Source organism: Cercospora beticola, chromosome 9 (assembly GCF_033473495.1).
Source record: "Cercospora beticola chromosome 9, complete sequence".
Taxonomy (NCBI): domain Eukaryota; kingdom Fungi; phylum Ascomycota; class Dothideomycetes; order Mycosphaerellales; family Mycosphaerellaceae; genus Cercospora; species Cercospora beticola.
Genome location: NC_088943.1, coordinates 2,360,344 through 2,380,839, shown reverse-complemented (window position 1 = coordinate 2,380,839; position 20,496 = coordinate 2,360,344). Strand labels below are relative to the sequence as shown.

The following is a 20,496-nucleotide window of genomic DNA, read 5'->3' as shown; positions in this document are numbered from 1 at the left end:
TCTGAGTGCTTCTGAAGGCAGAGTATCCGCCATAGATTCCCGTTGCCGCCGAGGAAAGGTCTCCAATGAGACTGACTATGCAGCGCAAACGTGATGAACAGTCCCAGTGCTGAGCGCTGAGCAGAATTCTAACGGGGCCCCTGACGATGCTGTATTCGTCGGTTAGGATTCCAAGTTTCACAGGCTCCTGGTCTTCATAACAAAGTATTGCGCACTTGGTGGAACCATCTGCTGACGACCGAGGACGATCAGATGCCTCGGACAAAGCATTTCTCGTTTCAATTCTAACATGCCTCCACATATGTTTTGTGGGTAATGCCTCATTTCAAAGAATCGAAGCTGCCTTCTGCTGACTGAGACAGACCTTGATAAGGATCGTGGTGCAGTTTCGCAATGTTCTCACTCATCACTCTTCCCGTTTTATATCATCTATAGCCTTAGCAATCAGTGTACTGGTTGATTTACAAGACGATTGAGTTGCAGAATGTTGTATTCGCCTCTCGCAATACATTGCGCATCTATTGCTGTCTATCCGAAACATGCACATCTCACACTGCGTCCTCAATCATACCAAATCGCATTCATCCCAAACCCAGGTTCCTTAATATCCAAATGCGCCACCCTTCCCAAGAATTCATCTTTCCATCTATACACTTCCACGAAACCCTTCTCATCATCGCACAAAGCAACCCATTCATCACTCCACGGGAATGGACTCACGGCGTTTGAATGCCCTCCACTCGTCGGTGTAGGATTGAGACAAATTTGTCGTTCTATAGCGCCGTCTTTGCTGAGTTTGAATGCTGCGATGTACCCTGTCAAAGATGGGGAATTCGAGCGTGAAGTGGCAAAGAGGTAGTTTCCGGAATGTGATCGGAAGACCACGTCGCTGCGGTACATTTTTGGGAAAGAGGTGTCCATTCCTGGTGGGATGAGAGGGTAGGATTTCTCGGTGTAGGTTGGAAGGTGTGTGTTGGTGTCAATGGAGTATTGACATAGGCGATTTCCTGCTTCCATAAGAACGTAGAGGTACCCATCATTCGGAGAGATCTCGACCCAGCGAGGATGATCATTTGGAGCTGGAGCTTCAATGCTACCGACTAATTCGAGTGTCCCGTCTGAAGGGTTCTTCTTGTGAGTCCAAATTTTGTTGGACCACATGTCGGCTGAGTAGAGGTATTCTTCTGCAGAGTCGAAGACCATGCCGTGGATTGCGGAGCGTTCATCCAAGGGGACATTTTGAATGTTTTCTGCTAAGGCTCCGGATGCGTCGACAGAGTGGACGTTGAGGAAGCCGGCGTGGTCGTAGAAGGGGTTGCCGTAGACTGCGTAGGGTGGTTTCTGTGCGGCCAGGACGAAGATTGCTCGGGTTTTGGTGTCCGGTGAGTTGGCCAGAGGGTGGCCGCCCATGGGGAGGGATTTGGTATGGGTGATCTCAGCTGGGGAGGTCACTTGGTAAGAGCCCCATTGTTTCATTCCAGCGCCGTAGATGTTTTTGCGAGCATGCTGGTTGTGTTCAGTCAACGTGAACTTTTGCTGGCTTGTTCACTTTTGGGTGACATGTGCTTACATCGAATGTCATCCATGATATCGGTTGGTCCTCTGGGATCTCTGTCCGCTTGACCAATTCCAATGTAAGCTTCTCGTCATCGAATGCAACAGTAAAAATTGCTCCAGGCGGTGTCCTAGCAAGCAGAATCGTGACTCAGTATGCAATTCTTCCATGTTCAAATTCTTCATCCTCCAGTCATAGCAGAAACAAAATCAAAATCGAAGATCTAGAATCCTTTGCCAACGCATGCGGTCTCGAATCATGTCTGCCCCATAAATTCCCATACCGCTGGAATTTCGGAAGCGCCTTCCGCGCCCAATGGTGGACCTTGAGAAAAAGAGAATGTGGATAATTTCTGCTGGTGAGGAACAAGAGCTTTGGCATGGGCAGCCATCGAAGCGTTCTGGATTTGTGAGTGACGAGGGGATGTAAGAAAGTGACACATACCATGTTCCGATCATGAGATGGTGCTTCATGGCGGCGGCTACGCTTGAGTGGAAGGTGCGGTGAGAAGTGAGAGATGGTGATCTCCTGTGTAGATTTCGAAAAGAACGAAACATCAAAGAAGGGAGCGATGTGTACTCTTACCTTTTCAGTGGAAGCTGGTTGTTTAATAGATTGGATAATATCTTAACCGCATTTTGATGCCGAAGCTGGCTCGTTCGTGATGGCGTGGGCAAAGCCTTCGGGACTCACTCCACACTGCTCTGGTGCTCCGTGCGCGCATGCCGCAAATTGAGTTTAGGCTTACATGAGCCCTGCCGCGACTCAAGGAGCTGCTGTGCGGCCTGCGTCTCGAGAGCCCCAACCACCTCGAACATTGAGCGACAGACTCCGTCTTATATCTCCCTCGCTGCTCATCAATAGCCACGAAGGACTTCCCTCTCTCTCGATTCAGCCAAGCCTCGTACCTGATCGACACAGGTCCCAACCAGCCAACCCGGCCTCCGCCTCCGCGCGCAGACGTGTACCGCACCCATTGGACACACCGACCCTTGTCCCTGTCTCTCACGCAACGCACGAACACGCGATACCGGCCAAGATACGCGCACAAAGAACCGAACCATGGGCCTCTTCGACACCAACGGCAAATCCTACTACACCTCCTCCACCGAAGCCTTCCTCAACCCCAACGCAGGCCATGGCTCCTCTCGCCGCGGCGTATCCCCAGCACGCTCAACCCGCAGCGTAAAAACAGCAGGAGGAGGAGGCTACTCCGTGCGACCCAGCGCTTCAAATCCACATTCACACTCCCGTCCAACGTACGCGCGAAGCGCAAGCGGTTCGATTTTTGGGAACTTCGGCGGGAGCGGAAGTAATTACGGTGGGAGCAATTTTGGCGGATCCTCGCGTAGTATTTTCAATTTTGGAGGAGGAAGTGGTGGATCATCGTACTACAAGCGAAGACCACGAGATGGGTATATCAGTTACCTGGTGCATAAATTGCAGAGGATGATCAAGGAATTGTGGGCGTATGCGAGAAGACATCCTGTGAAAGCTTTCTTTGCGGTTGTGGTGCCATTGTTGAGTGCTGGAGGCGCGATCGGTGGCCTATTGAAGCATTTTGGCATCAGGATGCCATTGGGTATGGGTATTGGAGGAGGTTCTTCGAGAGGATCGGGCGGATACTACGGGAGTCGAGGGTATGGTGGCGATGAAGGAGGGTGGATGGATGCTCTTGGTGGAGGAGCTGGATTGATGGGCAATGCGGGGAGTCTGATCTCGGTCGCGAAGATGTTTATGTGAGGAAGCATGATGCCTGCGTGCGTGGAAGGAGTTTGAAGTTATGGGATTACGACAGTGATGAAAAGTACGATTATTGAGATAGGACAGGACAGGCGCAAGCTTGGGCAGGCCATGGTTGCCGGTAATGAGAGGATACCCAAAAGGAAGTATGAGATTAAATAGTATGATAAAAACTCTTTCCAGAATTTACTTCAGTAACAACCTATTCTCATGCTCTGGCAACATCGACAAGAACTGGAGTCCGTCCTCCCACAACAAGCTTGATGCAGCCAATAAATGCTTCCTTATTCATACCACAAGTTGCCATCTGGACGGCCCACTAAGCATATTGATGCCAGGGCCCGGTTGTTGCGCTCGTCTCCAGGGCTCGCAAGCTGTAATCGACGCAACACGTGAATGGCGCTGCATTCACTCGGACCGTGCTTCAAGTTTGCGGGTATTGCTGGCGCCTCCACTGGGCCTACATCAGCCACTGCATATCGCGGTATCGCAAATCCTCCACGGTCTCGTAGATGAACATCGCAAACTCATCCTCGAATCGGCCTAGAAACGGAGTATGTCCAGCATCGGCTGCAAACTGATGAGCTGCTGATCGAAGGGCCATCCTACTGCTCCTCTACTTACGCATCTCGTGCACCTTCAGGATTGCTCCGATACTTTGTGAGTTCTCAATCACTGCGTCTTGCCATCCATGTGGGAAGGCCCGATCCTCGCCGCACTTCACGTAAACCGACGGAATGAGCTCGTAGGCGGCATGATCGGTTTGCTCGCAGTAAGCCATCCAAGATTGACCGAGCAGATTGCTAGCCCATAGGTGAGCTTCGTCATCTGGCAGGTCATTGAATAAACATTTGGCGGCCCCAGGAGGATTCTTCATGAAAATGAAAGTGCCGTGCTCCTATGGCAACGATTAGATGCTATGCCTGACTTAGATGAGCTCGCCAAGGAGTGATCGTATTCCCGGAAGAGCGAGTGGTTGTAGACTTTGTTGCTTGGCTTGAAATTCATTGTCGTCGGAGCGCCCCCTTGACCCGCCGCTTCTACTCACCTCAAAGACATGGCAATCAAGAGCAATACCGCCGAACTGCTGCAACACGGTCAAGCCTGTCATCAAAGGCATGGCAGCGATAAATATGAGTCCCCTGACACACGTGCTCGCGCCTGCGGCTGTGCGAGATCGAATGTCGAGGCCTTGAAGCGCATTGTTGGTCGGACAGCCAGCATAGCCGTGAGCAATGATAATTACATCTGTGCCTGCCTGCAGGGCTCGAAGAGTCGCGGCATGAATCTGACTAGTGTCGTCTCTGAGGTTTTTGCGGCCAGACGGGTCCTCCGGGACCTGAGTGCTCCCTAGCTCGAGAAATTCACAAAGGTAAAGCTTGAGGTGGATGAGCTTCGCATGCAGACGACTCCAGTGTGAGGGCGCGTAGAAAGAGTCACAGATGAAGATGAGCTTCACGTCTCGAGCGGGCGGTATCGCTGTATCGGGTCTCTGTGCTGGGGCGACCACTGGTGGTGTTGGCATGGACAGCCGTCTCTCCTCGATCTGGTCCGCCAATATTGGCGTTGTCAGTTCTGGGAATAACTGAAGTAGTGGTATTCGTGCGTTTCCCTCCATCTTGTTGAAGCGACCTCTGGGGTTTCTTTTCCGATGTCGATGGTGCGGTACAATCCTCCTTCGAGGATGGAAAGCAATAGTTGCCCGGCACAGAAGGTACGGCGTGGAAGCAGCAGTTCGAGCCTCGTTCCTCCCTCCAGCTTTCTCCCGAATGATTTATCTGGAGCACTTTCGTGCCGAGGGCGGGTGAGGAAGGCGAGTTCGCCATGTGAGGAAGCCGTGGAACTGCACCGTTGGAGTTGCGGTTCAAATGTGTTGGAAATCTTCGTCGCAAGCGTTCGTGAGAGGAGGACGAAGCTAATGCGAAGAAACCGTCAGTAGCATATGGAACCTGTGCGAATTGTCAAAGTCGAGTGCCTCCGTGCCTTCCTCTGTGTGACATTTTCCGCCAGCAGCTACCGAAACAAAGAAACCACCACCAGCAGCCAACTCCTTTAACACAAGACCAAGACATTGATTAACAGAAGTACAAAATACGAAATAGTATCGACAGCGTCGCATCGCATCAGACCGTTTCGCCATAGGTATCGTATTCTTGCATTAGCCAGCGAGCCAGCTTGCCAGCGAGTCTTTGCAATCATAAACCAAACAGTGAGGAGAGAAAATGAGCCAAAACACATTACATAAACAGCACAATCTCTCCTCTCGAATTCCTCCTCAATCGTAGAGATTTCCACAGTTCCTTATCCTCCTCTTCTTTCTCATCACTCCGCAAGGTGTCCCTTTCGCGATGGTATCGCTTCAAGACTTTGTTCATCGACAAACCGTGTTGCGACTCGGGACCCTTATTGATGAACGACATGAATAGCTCCGCTCGCTCGTTGTATGTGACCAGGGCATTGTTCGCAGTGGGCTGCACGGAACCAGGCCGATCTGGGTAATCGATAGCTTTTTGTCTGCGACTGCTGACGTGCGAGCGGTCGACAGAGGACAGGGATTCCTCGCGGTGGTTGCGACGAAGCTTATCGTGTCTGTCTGAGTGTCTGTCAGAACGTCTCGAGACTTCCGGGCTCCGCGAACGATGTTTCTTCTCGTCTTTGCTTGAGGCGGGCTTTGTTGTGGTGCTGTACGAGACATACGAAGACTTGCGCCTGTCGTCCTTCGTACTCTTCCGGTCGTCGTGGTGATCTTTCTCGCGTTTGCTTCGCTTGATAGGACTGATCGGTGTTGGGCCAGCATCGATGCGATCGTTTTCGAAGAAATCGGGATCTGTGACGAGGCGTTGCAGACCTCCAGTCAATCCAGAATGTAGGTTCCTCCCCGCTGTGGATGACGGCGCATCGAGCATAGAATGGTCTCCTCGAGAGACTGGTCTCTTCGCACTTGACAGATCCAGCTCTTCCACGTTGCGCTTCCGCTTCTTATCACTCTTCTCGACGGTTCCCTTCTCTTTCCTGTGCTTCCTCTGATCCTTGTTCGCCGGCGTCACAAACGACTGCTGAGATTCGGTAAGGTTGTTGTACGAGTCGAAACGTTCCATGCCAGCAGGAAGCGGGGCGTTTCCATAGGAGTAGCCGTACTTTTGGTACTGTGAGCCATCACCGTTCGAGTACTGCGAGTATTGCGAAAACTGTGATTCGCCGTTTGCGTAAGGCGTCGCTTGTTCGAGCATCCTGCGCTCGTCCGGCGCGCCTAGTTGCGTGTGCTTGGGTGTCGCATCGCTGACCAGAAAGTCGAAGACGTTGACGCCTTCGAGCTCTGCAGGCGGATCGGCTGCAGGCGGTGGTGTTGGAGCGCGAGGAGGCACATCGATCACAGCCACGGCATTCGAATCGTCCCCTTCTGTTGCATCTTCAACGTATGCTCCTCTCGGTACCATCGCTTGACTGTTGCCGTTCATCGATTTGCGCTTATCGGCCTTGTTGCCCTTCTTTTCCTTTTCTCTGTATAGATGCCCTTGGTACTTTTGCGCTTCGCTCATGCACGAGGTATGGCTTTGGAATGCTCCGTTCGGAAAGGTCGTCATGCAGTCCAGGCACGTCACAGGCGCCCAGCACTGGTTGTAGTGTCCAGACAGCTTCTTCTTCGTCAGGACATCGCCGCAGCCCTATACCATTACATTAGTTTGCGAAATCCTCTGCGGCGGGGTCGTTTCGTCGGGGCGGGCATACCTCACACGAGAAGGACACCATGATGCACTTCAATGGCTCAGGAGAGCCAAGGGCGGTAAATAACCTGGCGCGACAGCGTCAGGAGGAAGCAGCACGCGATGAGACGTCTCGGTTGTTGGAGCGCGTTCAGCGTTCAGGGTCTCGCAGAAAAAGCTTCCCGCGCCGCACTCGTGTGTTGCGCCGGCCAACCAGATTGTGCAACCACGATCGTAGACTTCTCCTTCCTCGCCGACATTAATACATTCACCTCAACTACTCATATATGTATACTCGCAGCAGCAATCGTCATTACTTTCACCGACTTCTGGTGCATTGCAAGGCACCAACGACAATAGCATCCTTCGTGCAGGCAGCCAGGCCCGCCACATGTTGGCGTTGGGTGAACTGAAACGGGGGTCTTTTGACCAATGACGCGTTCTCTGCACGACATGCATGCGATACCTCGTGTCGTGCCGTTGTAACGCGCGCGTGGTGTCTTCTTCTCAGACATCGTCGCAGATGTGCCTGTCACGCTGATTTCTGAACCGCATTTTGGTGTGTTCAGCTATTACCGGTTTTGGCACGCGAAGAGTGATCCCGCTACGAACTACTGACTTCCGTGGCAAGCAATTTCACGGACAGATAACCGTGAAGATCTCTGAATGCAACGACCTCTGTGTGCAAGCGCCTAACTGAATTAACCCTCGAACCATGGAAAGCTCTGCTGATTGGCTTAGCGACCTGCGGTTGCACTCAGAGGTAGTTGCATTCAGAGATGGCCACGGTCATGAAGCGCGTGGAGGACTTCGCCTGACAGCTGGCTCTCGCCTCGAACAATACTGCCACGACGTAGGGGCACACGTCGAGTGGTCCGCCGAACAACTCACTATTCTTGCAAGCAATTCCCCTTGCAGCTATAACGCGCGTCGCAAGACCGATATTATGACTATACAATATAACACTGTATCTATGTGACCAAGGTACCGGTATCAGATGGACCTGGGAAGACTTTCAACAACCCAAACCAACTCGAACAGCAGCGGATGGCTTCCAGAACTTCGGGAAGAGTATAAAGGCTCTCGCAGCCAGCTGTCGGCGATCCGAATTTTCGCATGAACTCCATTGCATTAATTCGTGCAGATGAAGTGCCAGGAGCCCATTGGTATGATTGTGGATGGGAACGAGGAACCAGCATGTAGGCAGCTTGGTGGTGATGCCGATTGTCAATGATGGCCATCTTGAGGTCAGGCCTGTAATGGTTTTCGATGATGGCGTGAGTGTCGATGTATTCGACGGTTCCAGATTGTTGGATGGCACGGGCTACTTTCGATGCAGCCGGTCCTGTCTCGAGCGTAAACACAACACACCACACATTTCCACTCTCGCAGAGCTCATGGTATCTCTGCAGCAGATGTTGGAGTTCCTGTGCAGAGTTGGCGAGAAGATTATTATAAAACGCTGGGAAGTTCGGACTAACTGCAGTCGTCGACAGCACCAGTGGAAGTTTATCGTAGAAGAATGCATGCGAGTCGAGCGCTCCATATAGTGCTGAGGCGACTGCTAGCGAAGGACTGTCTGCTGCTGCCTTCCGTACCTGCATGGAATCTCTCTTATACTGTCCGTCCGTGAGCGTGCTTTGGCTTGAATACGTGCCTTTGCACGCAATCCGAGCCGTCTGCGGGTCCCCATGGGGTGCAATAATGTGAGGGGCGTTTAGGCGAAGCTCGATTCGCTGGCCTTTCTGCAGATATGCTACTCCACCCTGCTCACTCAGGGCGACGAGAGGATCAGCGAACTCCTCCTTGAAGCGTCGGCGGAGCTGCAAGGAGTCACAAGCGTCGACTGGCCATGGGCCGTACGTGTCAGTGAAGGACCTGAAGGTGTCGTCCTGCCCAGGCTGCCCAGCGTCTGGAGCTGCCGGTGAAGGTGCAGCAAGGCGTGGGCGATTGAAAATGTCTAGAAGGTCATGCTTGTGTTGCGGGAGGCGTTCGATGATAGAGAAGAAGTCGTCGCTGCGCCGAGGGCTGACTGTGGACAATGCAGAGGGCGAACTTGTCTGTTCGCTCGCATTGTAAAGCCATCCTACCTCTCGGAGCTGTGGATCGAGAAGGGATTGGTCCAGCGGCAGTGATGACTGCGACTGCAACTGCTCAAGGACTGCTTGCTGTGCGAGAGCCAGCACTCGTGAAACTTCGTCGGCGACCTCCTGCGGTCGCGCAAGGTTTTGAAAAGTCCTGTCGTTCAGGATGTGTTGCTGTCTCGATGAGCATATGCAAGCGAGCGATGCTTTTTTTTTGCGGACAATCTACGATTGCCAGCAGATTTTCCATCGTGCTGTTAGGCTTCGTTGTTTGTGCATGATGTGAGAGTGTGTGGTAGAAGTAATGTACGTGTGAGCTCCTTCTGAAATGTTGTACTCTTTGCCCAATGTTGGACTAGGCAGTAGAAGGACTGATGGGAAGAAGGGGCAGGAACGAGCAACCGACCCATTTCGACTTAGCTGCCTGTACGAAGGATGCCATTGTCGCTGATACCTTGCAACCGTCCCCTTGGCTGTTTGCAGCAATTACGGCGCACAAGATGTCCGTAGTACACCTACACCATCGCTAACGCCGTGCTCTACACCTTATTCTCGCCAGACGTGTCAGCAGGACGTGGCTGCTGGTCAGCTCACCAGCAGCTGCAGAGGTGCTGACTGCGTACATAGACGACACTGTACACCCAAGCTCGGCTTCAGTACACGAATCAGTTCTTGCGATACGCAATGCCCAAAGGGGGAGGATCGCCCGGGCGGGTTCTTGTACCGGTCGTTTCCTCGTATCGTCGGGCTTGAGGCCACGCGTGTGGTGGGTGCACTGGTGTCGTCGAAGAGATGGAAGAAGTGCAGTATGTGGCCTTTGCGAACCAAGCAAGAGGATACGGTTTCCTGTGATGCCGGCGTCCGATGAGAAGGAAGAAGGCGCACGAGCTTGGCAGAGTCATGGCCACATTTTGAGAGGTCTAAGCCTGAGCAGAGACGTGCTGAGCTGATGACCCCGTTGCTCTTGCGATTAGTGAGCAGCGCAAGACCATTCAATTCTATGATGCTATATGATGACAGTTTCCCCGTGTACACTTTTCAGATTGCCTCTGGGCTGTGAGATCGTTGGAGTGATGTAGTGCTGCCGTCGGCGAGTCCTAGCGCAACAGCGCGATCTGCTGGGCTGCACAGCGTCGATCGCACGTGTTGCAATGTCGTCCGGCGTCTGTGGGACGAGTGAAAACTTGGTTCAGTTTGCAGCAGGTGCGAAGGATGGTAGTAGTCTGAAGGTTAACTTCCACCAGCGCGTGTACTTTAGACCACGCGACTCTAGCATGGCGTACACTGGCCGCTAATCCGAGTCATGCGGTCCAATGCGAGAGCTTTTGCTACAAAAGTTCTTTGCAATTGTATGCTGCTACCCGCCAGGTTGCATTTTTTGCCCGTTGGGTAGCCGCTTAGGGTTATAAACGCCTGGCAAATGTAAGAGCGATCAGAGTTCAAGCGCTTGCCGACACAACCTTCTAGTGCGGCGGGCGCTTGATAAGCAGAAATGCCATTGCTGTACCTTGTTTTACTGCTCATCAGGAGAATAATGGTCAGCCTCCCAGCCGCCAGAACCACGGCGGCATGGTGTCTCAATCTGGTTCTTACAGAATCCCAAAGGGTGTTCCAACAGGCTTTGCCGACCTTGCCTAGCCTGTTCCGAGCCAAGAATACAACCTCCGCGCCCCATACACACAGGCCACGAGCCCTAGAACGGCCCACAAGACGATGCTGAGCACGATGCGGTTCTTCATTTCCAGCGCCTCATCAATTCGCATCTTCGCATTCTTTCGCTTTCTCCAACTCCACCGGGGGTGCCACGCCGAGCGAGTAACTTCCTGATTTGGAACTGACTTGCTCGACTTGGCACCATAGTGGCGCTCCGCCATGAACAGTAATGAGAGAATGAAGCTGACCACATTGAGTGGGGTGAGCACAAGCTGCACGACCGTTGGTTAGCACACGTCCCAGACAAGTTCACGGCTCAGCGAGGTTTTACATCCGTGAAGAGCGAGTGCCGTTGATGCTGCTCGCTCGGAGATGGCGGTGATGGCGTCGTCGTTCGCTTGATCGCGTCGTCATATGGCATGTCCATAAATAAGTCCCGTGTCGTGTTTTTGTGCGACTTCACACGCTCTCGAGCTCCGCCTGTCCGTGCCGCCATGGCGGTGGTCTTTCTCGAGATCCGTTCCTGTTGTGGATGGGCGGAGGATGCTGTGTCACGGGGCTAAGTTGAAAGAGTTTACGTTGACGAAGAAATGTGATGATTTGTATTTGCCTTGATGTTGCGATAGCTGCGTCTATAGTGATCCCCGCGGTGGCCGCAGGCAGATGCCGGAATCCTGCGGGTGTGGGACAGAATCAAGGCCCTTGTCTCATCAATTGTGGGCTCATGGCATCGCAAGCGAACGCTCTGTCATCATGTATTGCGCTCGATGGCTTGATTGTTGCAATGCAGAGTGCAGGTGGTGGGTGATGCACCGCGATGGCAGTTGGCAGCAGGGATCGCGGTGATGTGCAGAAGTGACGACGACGTCGGCGCCGATCGCGCTCAAGTCCGACAACCCACGAGACACGGCACCAGTGCGAAAATAACGGAAGCCTTGTCGTCCACCACCCGCGCGCTGGGCTGCCTGTCTTCCCGCCGCGGCGGCATGTCGCATACACATGCCGATGCATCCAACGACCTGTGGTGCGCTATCCCATCCTGCGGCACACGTGCACTGCACCGACAGCCTCGAAGCCTCGAGCAATGGCCGGACGTCGCGATCGTGCAGGGCGACCGGATAGCCGGGCCATAGAATATCTCAGCACGCTCAGCACTGCCCTGTTGCCGATCAGGTCTGCAGTACCGAGCCGCTCATCAGCGCCATGTCCTCGTCGGCGGGTCTGTGACTCCACTGGCCATGTCAAGCTCATCTCACACACAGCTCATGGAGAGCTGCCAAAATAAGGCGCTGCAGCCAATGACCAATCCGAAGAGCAGCAGTGTCTGATGCGTAGTGGCCGTCTGAGCGTTTTGCACCACCTCCCCGCTGCGGAAGCGGGTGCGTCGAAGCTTTTGATCCAGCTCACTTGCCACGGTGGAGTGGCGATTTCTACTCTTTTAGGGAATTGTGTTCTTGCCTCTCTCGTTGCTCCCTTTGCTCCCTAATTGGTTTTTGCTAACAGGGACACGGACCACGCGCCATATCCCATGCATCTTCTGAACGCGCCTAAGGCCAATGAACATGCAGCCCGGACTTGTTGCGCAATGGTCTCACGAATCGTTCACTTTGACCGCCATCAGAGAGCCACAGAACCCACAGCCGAACGGTGCAGTGCGTCGATCCTAGTCTGGAAACTCTTGTAGACCAAGATGCCTTATGGGCCAGCATTGGCACCAAACGGCCGCCACCATTGCCCCAATTGCATTGCTTGCACGAATGTATTGGAGCCCTGCTTCCCGATCAGCTTCATTCGTGATGCTGTGAGAGCACAACGAGAACAACCCCTGGGGAGACGGATCATATATTACTTGCATGATTAACTTTCCACAACAGCACTTCTCTCAAAGCCATTGCCGCTTCTCACAGTCCATTCACAAGCACTCACCATGGTCAATTCACGTACTGCCGAGCTCACCAAAGGTCAGGCTGCGGCAAGTGGGCCAACATCTTCGGCATCTAGCCGTTCCGACAGTATGTTCCTTCTGCTCAACCACACTCTGCCTTCCTTAAGGCAGCCATGTCTGCAGATTCTGACACTCCTTCAGGCAGCAAAAGCCCTACCTCCCCGGATGGCATCGACTTTCGATTCTTGAACTTCTCACACCCCAAGGATGCGAAAAATGCCCAGACACGGAGGAACGTCCGCAGCCATGTAACGTCGAAGCAACACGAAAAACACCGCCAAAGGGTCGCAGAGCAAGCACGCCAATCTCAACAGAATAGCCAACAGCCCTCGCCGACCTCCAGTGTGCGATTGAGCCGCGCCAGCGCAGAGACGTCGCCCACGCACTCGAATTCCGAGCCAGAGGCCAGCAGCCCCGAAGCGTCAGCACCAACCTCACCCAGCGTCCCAACACATCGTATCAATCCCCTTGAGATCTATCCCGAATCATGGCACAGTTCTCTTCGACCTGTCATGGTATGTGTTGGCGTGCGCTCGATGTGGAACAATGGCAGACTAATCTCAGTTCAGGACCATTACTGCAACTCTATGGCTGTCGACCTGCCCGAAACCGACGCTTCAACGAGACAGGGAATTCGAACACAGCTAGTTGGCCTTATCCTCACCGATCCAGCTTCCCTGCACGCGCTCATGCTCGTGGCCACAGCTCATCTCGCCAAGTTACATGGAGACAATTCACACAACATCGATGTATTACAGCTGCGAGGCATGGCCATTCAAGAAGTGAACCGAGCCATGACTGACCATGGAGCGCAAGGCCGCGCAACAAGCGATAGCATGATCGTGGCTGTCGGAAAAATGGCTACATTTGAATTACTATTCGGCCACCGAGAGATCTTCCACACCCACATGACAGGACTCCAGCGCATGGTCAGTCTTCGTGGAGGCTTACCAGCGCTGGGACTTGGTGGTGTACTCGAGCGGTCGCTTCTCTGGATCGACGCCAACGCTGCAGAAATTACTGGAGGCGCTCTCTACTTCCCCCCGGCAGTCTTCGCGTCTTCATCAAGTCACCCTCGTGCAGACCGCAGATTGTTCCTCATGGGCCTCCAGACTCAAGCGTGATGACACCGGCGACCGCGGAGTCGGTAAAGGAACACCCGCGCCGTCTGTGCAGCTGGCTGGCCAGCTGTCAACAGTTCTGTGCAGAATTTCTCGATGCCACGATCTTGACCGACAATGTATTCTGGACCCAATGAGCTGCGCTGTCGTGGTGCCCACCGTGCCTCAGCGCTTCTGCGCGTACATTAGCATTGCGGTCGTGCATCCTGCCGAGGTCCGTCTTTTGCGCAAATGCCGGAACAGGCATGTACAGGTTGCGATTGTTCGCCTGTCTTTACCACGACGAGCAGACTGCATTCGGATTGTTGGAGCGAGACTACGTGGCGCCATCCTTTCGGCTCTTTGCACCGAGGGCTAGACCAGCCGGCAAGCCGAGGGTCATCTAAGAACGAGCTTGGAACAACGATCATGAACTTGTCGCGACAACGAGTGCACTTGCCGGGCAACTGAATTCCATATTCCGTGTTCCTTCAGAATCAGCCGTCGCGGGTGTCGCTTAGGGCATTGGAAGCAAGAAGCCGAGACCCTAGGTCTAGTCCATCTGGAACCTCGCAAAGGCTCGGGTATCTGGAACGTCGACACTTCCGGGCCTATCATCACTCCAAGACTCCATGAGCGATCTTACATTATACCTTCATAATGGGGAGAAGTGGCTGCGAGCATCGACAGAAACTCGATCTAATTCTTCCACTAGCATAGCACGCGGCGGCAGCGGCAGGAGCCAAATGGCATGGCCCTTTATTTCCGGCGGCGCAAAAAGCAGACTAATGTATTATACACTCTGAGCTGAAGAATCCTCAGCTTTCTTCATCACAATTCTGCTCAGCGTTCAGCGACATCGGCATTTAGGGAGGGACGCGAAAGAAGCATACTGTAGCAAGAAATGAGAAAAATTTTCAACCAAGCACAATCCATCACTTTCCCACGGCCGTGTCCGACGCATAAGCGCCATCCCACATTGATGCCCAGTACGTGCGACGTCTGGGTAGCAACGCTAGACTTAATTGGGAAAATACAGGTCACGTGCTACAGAGTGAAGGCACCCCACTGCTAAGAGATCGAAGGCATGGCAGTGGATGCTAATTCAGTAGCAAAGGTACAATCGAAGCTGAATCATGACGACGACAACTATCAGAGGAGACGCAGCGTAAAGAAGCTTTTTCTACTTTCGTTCGATGATGTTGCAACTAGATCGTGGTTGAAGTCATGCATTTCGGACGCCCCGACACCGAAAATGGTGAAAGATCTGCGAAAGAGACGGGAAAACCTGAGAAATAGAATTGATTGATGTTTGCATTGCTGCTTTGGGATTGGATAGTTGGTTGTGTAGGGCTGAGTTTACCAGTAGTGCATTCTGTTAGAAGGATTCTGTAGTTCGTGTAGAAAAGTGTACTAGCTAATGGTAGTGCCGATTGGTTTTCAGCTCTACAGGGCTGTGATTCCTTCGCTTTCTTCCCTCTCGTGGAACTAACGTGTTGACCATACATGTGGCGCCAGCGGGATTCTGGTGCTGAGACTACTGCACAGTCGTGAACCATGCAGTTGAAGATTTGAGATGGGATTGGGTCCGGGCCAGTCATGGGTGGTTGTTTCTGTGCTGGGGCTTGGCTTTGCCCTAGAGGAATGAATACGCGATCGCGCTTTGATGGCTCGTGATGTGTTGTCGCCTTTTTAGGGTATTCCAGACTGACTGACTCGTGAATTGATCTTGACAACGCATTGTTTGAGAGCGAATGGTGAGTGATCCTTTGCTATTTCATCCAACGCTAGCAAGTCTGGTTGCCGTAACTTAGCGATGAACTAGCGCCGTGCACGCATTATGCATGCGCGTATGCACATGCACACATGTACCGCAAAGCATTTTTGTACTGTAATGTATGCTCGCTCGCTCCGTGCCGATTGTGGGTCTCTTGGTATGCAGAATTGCGCAGGAATCGGATATGGTCGGTCTTTGCTGCATGCATCGATATGTCGTCGCTAATGCTTCATACCATGTAGACTCGATCTCTTCGGAGACTCCTAGCGCTGCAGCGCTAGATTATCGTCTTTGCCGATGCAAAGACTCCCTCATTTTGCATGATCGACATGGGAGATGACAGATTTCGTCAGCTTCGACGAGAAGATGAGAGCCTGGAGCTGGGAATGATTGGACATGGAGAGCAAGCACATGAAATGATTTCATGATCGTCCATGCCGGGCGAGATGACTGCAGGTCTCGTCAAGCTGAGCCTCGTTCAACAGGGATTCAGAGCAGGCGCTCTGTGAGAGGCGGGAGGCCTTCTGGTCCATGTTGGGTGCGTACGCGGCCTGCAAGATCTGGTCCACCGCATCGAAGATTGAAGCGCCAGGAGGTCGAGAGCCATTCGCAATGAACATCGAGATCCCGAAACCCGCTGCACTCTGCAGCTCAAGCCCCTGCACCAGCTCGTCTGTCGAATGGTAGCGCCGAGCTCTCACGGCCACGGGACGAGAAGGATATGCTCAGGGGAATTGAAAGGTCACGCGAGAGCTTGAGACTTCGAGACCGCCTCTCTCCCAATTTCCGCATGGTCTAGGCTGTTCATACGAACAGCGAGACGCCGTGTGCATCTTTGCGATCCCGGAAAGAGACTCCAGGCATAGGATTGGCTCAATCCTCGACAGTGAACATAACCTTGAGCCAAAGACTGCATCCTTTGCAGCCAGTGATGAGCTCCCCAAATTCGACGTTCTTCTCAAGCTCGGCTTCCGTTACAACAAACGCTGGCTCGCTGCCACACCGGCAGGGGCGCCTCCACACAGCACCATCTTCGTCTGGGTCGAGTTCGTCGAGGTCAACAATTTCCATGCCAGTATGTCGAGTGTTGACTCCAGGAGCGTCGTCAAGACCTGCTTTCGCTAAGTTTTGATCGTATTGTGCCCTGAGCGTGGCATCGCCAAGAACTTTGTAGGCTTCAGCGATTTCGTCGACAGTCACTGTCGTTTCTCCTGAGCGACGACCATCGGAATTGTGCTTGTCTGGATGGTAGGAGAGTAGCGCTCGCTTGTATGCTTGTCTGAGCTCGTCAGTCGAGATGCGTGATCCATCGCGCTTTTCTGAAAGCCCGAGGAGCTGATAATGATCCAGATTGGTGACCATCTCTGGTTCTACCTGCTGTGGGGTCTGCGATATTCGAACGCAGACTACTGTGCGAATATCATCACATATGTGGCATCTGGTCAAGTCCAACACCGCCGCGGTGTCCGATCTGGGAGAACGCAGGAGCAAAGCAGTCGTGACTTTTGGCGGAGAAAGTTTGTGCCAAGATTTGGAAATCTGCCTGAGGCTGCATTCAAGGCCGCCATTTTGGAAGCAAGGCCTACCTATCTGCCTCCTACTTCTTCACATCCTTCCCGATACGACACTTTTCAATTCAAATGGTGTTGCCACCCTCTCTTTCGCTGCCTTGCGAGAGGAAGAGTTCAAAACCGAGGCACCGATGATGAACCCTAACAACAACCGACCAAGTCACGCCCTTGGCTGGGAGGTAGCAGATCACTCATCATCAGACCAGGAGTCGACGACTACATCTCTTGGGAGCTGAGCTTGCGAGCTCAGCGATATACTCCATGAAGCGTTCAACGAAACGTCACGCTGGTGGACCATAGTCAGGCGACTATCCCACTTCGTACGAGCAGATGCCTGTTCAGCACCGCGGTACCTGACAGGAGCTCAAGGCTTCCATGCACTCTATCGACAAGATCTGAGATGTATCGCTCCGATACAGCCAGTCCTGGCGTGGAGAAGCCTTGGGTACCTGATCTTTGCTACCTCATGGCTCAACGTCAGCTCCTTCGACGGCTGAACAGGTTCGGTCTCAGCAACAGAATTTACTCCTTGTCTGGCTATAGACCGACGGAGACTTCAACTCTGAGCGTACGCGAGGTCAGTCGAAACATCGCTGGTGCAACATCTTTCTCACCACCCAACTCTGCTCACCACGCCGCGCTGCCTCGATCGCCAGAGCAAGCGAGTGTGCTGAGATGTTCTGAAGCAATCACAGGTGTCGGTGTCAACGTTCGTCTTGTGCAGCATCCTACACAGTCACCGGATATACGCCCCGACATCATGCTTCTGGAGAGTCAGCCGGCTCCTTTGTGCTCGAACGAGTCGTGAATTTGCAACTGCCAGCGTTGAATCCGCTTGCGTCGGCTATCTTGGCGTTCATTCCCCAACATTGCCGTAGACTGCTTGCAAAAGTTTTACACCATCACCATCTGCGAGCGGTTGCGTACGCTCGATCTTGAGCTATGCTGGAATGTTTCATGCTGTGATAGCTGCACACGAACAAACGTTGACAGGATCAAGGCAGCGAAACACGAAGCTCTGTCGCGTGAGTTTGGCGCAACCGGAAGCGCCGCCAACAAACGCCACTCCGCAGCGGCAGCCGCCACCCGTACTCAACCAACGTCATGCGCCAACTCTTGGCTCACACAGCAGTTCAGAGATTGAGAAACCATCAGCAGCAGCAGGATGCTCACGTGTGATACCATTGAAGATGAATACGAAGAGGATATGATGGCCAGACGACAGGCCCGCGCGACGAGCAGATCCGAAGTCCTGACGTCCCCCGGGGCCCCGAAGCGAGCTCTCACTGGTCATCGTGTTTCAAGTCTGCATGCGCCTAGACTCGTACGCATGCCGAGCCGTTCACCATGCATCACTGGATCACCAGGCTATTTTCGGTACTGTACCTGAAAACCCGTCTGATCCAGCATGGATGCGACTTCGAGCTCGCCAATGTCCAATTGATTCGCAGCGAATGTGAGAAGCATGCGTGGCATATCCGCAAACAGTACCCAGTTGTTTGGCTTCACATACAACGGAAACTTTAATCGCTGTCTTGCGTATTCGTTGGCCCAAACGGCGGCTGAACGGGAACTGGTACTCTTCTGGTAGCCTTCCAAGCGATCGCGGCATCGCCCCTTGTGCCAATGCTTTGGTCATCATCCTTTACGAGGCGCTATATGTTCCATTGTTCGCCGCGCGTTCACTTTCCTTGTTCTTACGCCTCACACTCTACCATCTCGTATCCATCTCTCACAGTCTCTCTTTTCATACCTCATAACCATAATGCTATCATCAACACTCTCGCTACTAGCCCTCGCGGGCAGCGCGGCCGCTCAGGTTCGCGGCTTCAACTATGGCGCTCTTTACGCAGACAACCGAGCTCGTCAGCTCGCGGACTGGGAAGCCGATTTCAGGGCTGCACAGGACCTTCCAGGCGTCGGTGGTTTCAACTCGGCTCGTCTCTTCACCATGATTCAGGGATACTCGCAGACCGACATCATTTCCGCTCTTCCAGCTGCTGTCTCTACCAACACATCATTGCTCTTGGGCCTGTGGTGCAGTGGCGGCGATGAAGCTTTCAACAACGAGCTTACCGCATTGAGAAACGCCATTGAGCAGTACGGCGATCAACTGAGGGACTCCATCATTGGTATCTCGATCGGATCTGAGGATCTCTACCGTATCTCGCCAACTGGTATCGAGAACGAGAGCGGCCCAGGAGCTCAGCCTGACCAGCTCGTCGGCTACATCCAGCGCGCTCGTGATGTGCTCCAAGGCACTGCCTGGGCTGATGTTCAGATTGGCCACGTCGATACCTGGACTGCCTACGTCAACGGCTCCAACAACGCTGTGATCGAGGCCCTCGACTGGGTCGGTGTTGATGCCTACCCATACTTCCAGACTGTCAACGAGAACAGCATTCAGAACGCCCAGCAACTCTTCTTCGACGCTCTTCAGGCTACTGAGGGTGCCGCTCAAGGCAAGCCTGTCTGGGTCACCGAGACCGGCTGGCCTGTCACTGGACCTCAATCTGGCCTCGCCAGCTCCGGAACTGAGAACGCTGAGCAATACTGGAAGGCCGTTGCCTGCCGTCTTCTTGGCAACGTCAACACCTGGTGGTACCAGCTGAACGACGGCGCTGACCAGGAGGTGTCCTTCAAGGTCATCAACCCAGACCGTGGTGCTCCTCTCTACGACCTGTCCTGCCCAGCCAACAGCGATGATGATGAGGAGTCGACCTCTTCCGTCACTGCAGTCTCTGGGTCTGGATCCCTGATCCCAGTCCCTACCGGTACTCCTTCTCCACGCCCAGCTGGTGGCAACAACGCCACATCGACTGCCACTGGCAGCACTGGCTCGCCAAACGACAACAACCAGAACGCTGGCCCAGTTGCTGGCGGCTCTGGCTCCGGAAGCGGCAACGGCACTGCCCCAACAGGCTCTTCTCCTTCGGCCTCCTCAAGTGGCAACACCGCCTCTTACACCGGTGCTGCCGTCGCCAACGCACCAGCTGCTGGTCTCCTCCTCGTGGGAGCCATCATGGCTGCTCTATAAATGTTCTAAACGAAGAACGTTGTATAATTTTGGGATGACAATAAAATACAGGCATTTAATGGGAATCAGGACAGGACACAAAAATGCATATTCTGATGATGGGGGATAACCTACTTGTAACGGCTGTAGATTTTAGCGATCTGGACTAGAAACGTCGAGACTTGTGCACAGCGGAGGATGATGCTGCTGTGTACTTTGCTAGAGCGGACTAGTGTGTCGCATGTACAGGATATGAAAGACAATTCAAAAGAATTAAATTTTGAACATTATCGCTGCTTCTCAAAATGTGTGATCATTTTTTGTTTTGGTGTGCTTTGCGCGTTGTCT

The 20,496-nt window shown here is 53.2% G+C and overlaps 8 protein-coding genes across 8 annotated transcripts; 3 read left to right on the top strand and 5 right to left on the bottom strand.

The window, feature by feature from the left end:
* Positions 1-561: 561 nt before the first annotated feature.
* Positions 562-2,028, bottom strand: RHO25_013114 (uncharacterized protein; the record flags this gene model as incomplete). The annotated part of the gene is made up of 3 exons (XM_023604379.2): positions 562-1,506; positions 1,571-1,685; positions 2,000-2,028. The coding sequence occupies 3 exons, from the start codon at positions 2,026-2,028 to the stop codon at positions 562-564; spliced, it is 1,089 nt and encodes a 362-aa protein (XP_023450435.2).
* Positions 2,029-2,617: 589 nt separating this feature from the next.
* RHO25_013113 (uncharacterized protein) lies at positions 2,618-3,298 on the top strand (the record flags this gene model as incomplete). Its single annotated transcript, XM_023604378.2, has 1 exon — positions 2,618-3,298. One exon carries the CDS (start codon positions 2,618-2,620, stop codon positions 3,296-3,298), a length of 681 nt encoding a protein of 226 aa, XP_023450436.1.
* A 460-nt stretch (positions 3,299-3,758) lies between these two features.
* On the bottom strand, positions 3,759-4,916 carry RHO25_013112 (uncharacterized protein; the record flags this gene model as incomplete). Its single annotated transcript, XM_065603647.1, has 3 exons — positions 3,759-3,868; positions 3,923-4,196; positions 4,347-4,916. 3 exons carry the CDS (start codon positions 4,914-4,916, stop codon positions 3,759-3,761), a joined length of 954 nt encoding a protein of 317 aa, XP_065459719.1.
* A 619-nt stretch (positions 4,917-5,535) lies between these two features.
* Positions 5,536-7,048, bottom strand: RHO25_013111 (uncharacterized protein; the record flags this gene model as incomplete). Its single annotated transcript, XM_023604376.2, has 2 exons — positions 5,536-6,963; positions 7,028-7,048. 2 exons carry the CDS (start codon positions 7,046-7,048, stop codon positions 5,536-5,538), a joined length of 1,449 nt encoding a protein of 482 aa, XP_023450432.1.
* A 925-nt stretch (positions 7,049-7,973) lies between these two features.
* RHO25_013110 (uncharacterized protein) lies at positions 7,974-9,336 on the bottom strand (the record flags this gene model as incomplete). Its single annotated transcript, XM_065603646.1, has 2 exons — positions 7,974-9,260; positions 9,316-9,336. The coding sequence occupies 2 exons, from the start codon at positions 9,334-9,336 to the stop codon at positions 7,974-7,976; spliced, it is 1,308 nt and encodes a 435-aa protein (XP_065459718.1).
* Positions 9,337-12,666: 3,330 nt separating this feature from the next.
* Positions 12,667-13,808, top strand: RHO25_013109 (uncharacterized protein; the record flags this gene model as incomplete). The annotated part of the gene is made up of 3 exons (XM_065603645.1): positions 12,667-12,751; positions 12,826-13,199; positions 13,254-13,808. The coding sequence occupies 3 exons, from the start codon at positions 12,667-12,669 to the stop codon at positions 13,806-13,808; spliced, it is 1,014 nt and encodes a 337-aa protein (XP_065459717.1).
* Positions 13,809-16,434: 2,626 nt separating this feature from the next.
* RHO25_013108 (uncharacterized protein) lies at positions 16,435-16,923 on the bottom strand (the record flags this gene model as incomplete). Its single annotated transcript, XM_023604374.1, has 1 exon — positions 16,435-16,923. The coding sequence occupies one exon, from the start codon at positions 16,921-16,923 to the stop codon at positions 16,435-16,437; it is 489 nt and encodes a 162-aa protein (XP_023449841.1).
* Positions 16,924-18,897: 1,974 nt separating this feature from the next.
* Positions 18,898-20,169, top strand: RHO25_013107 (uncharacterized protein; the record flags this gene model as incomplete). Its single annotated transcript, XM_023604373.2, has 1 exon — positions 18,898-20,169. The coding sequence occupies one exon, from the start codon at positions 18,898-18,900 to the stop codon at positions 20,167-20,169; it is 1,272 nt and encodes a 423-aa protein (XP_023450210.1).
* Positions 20,170-20,496: the final 327 nt, after the last annotated feature.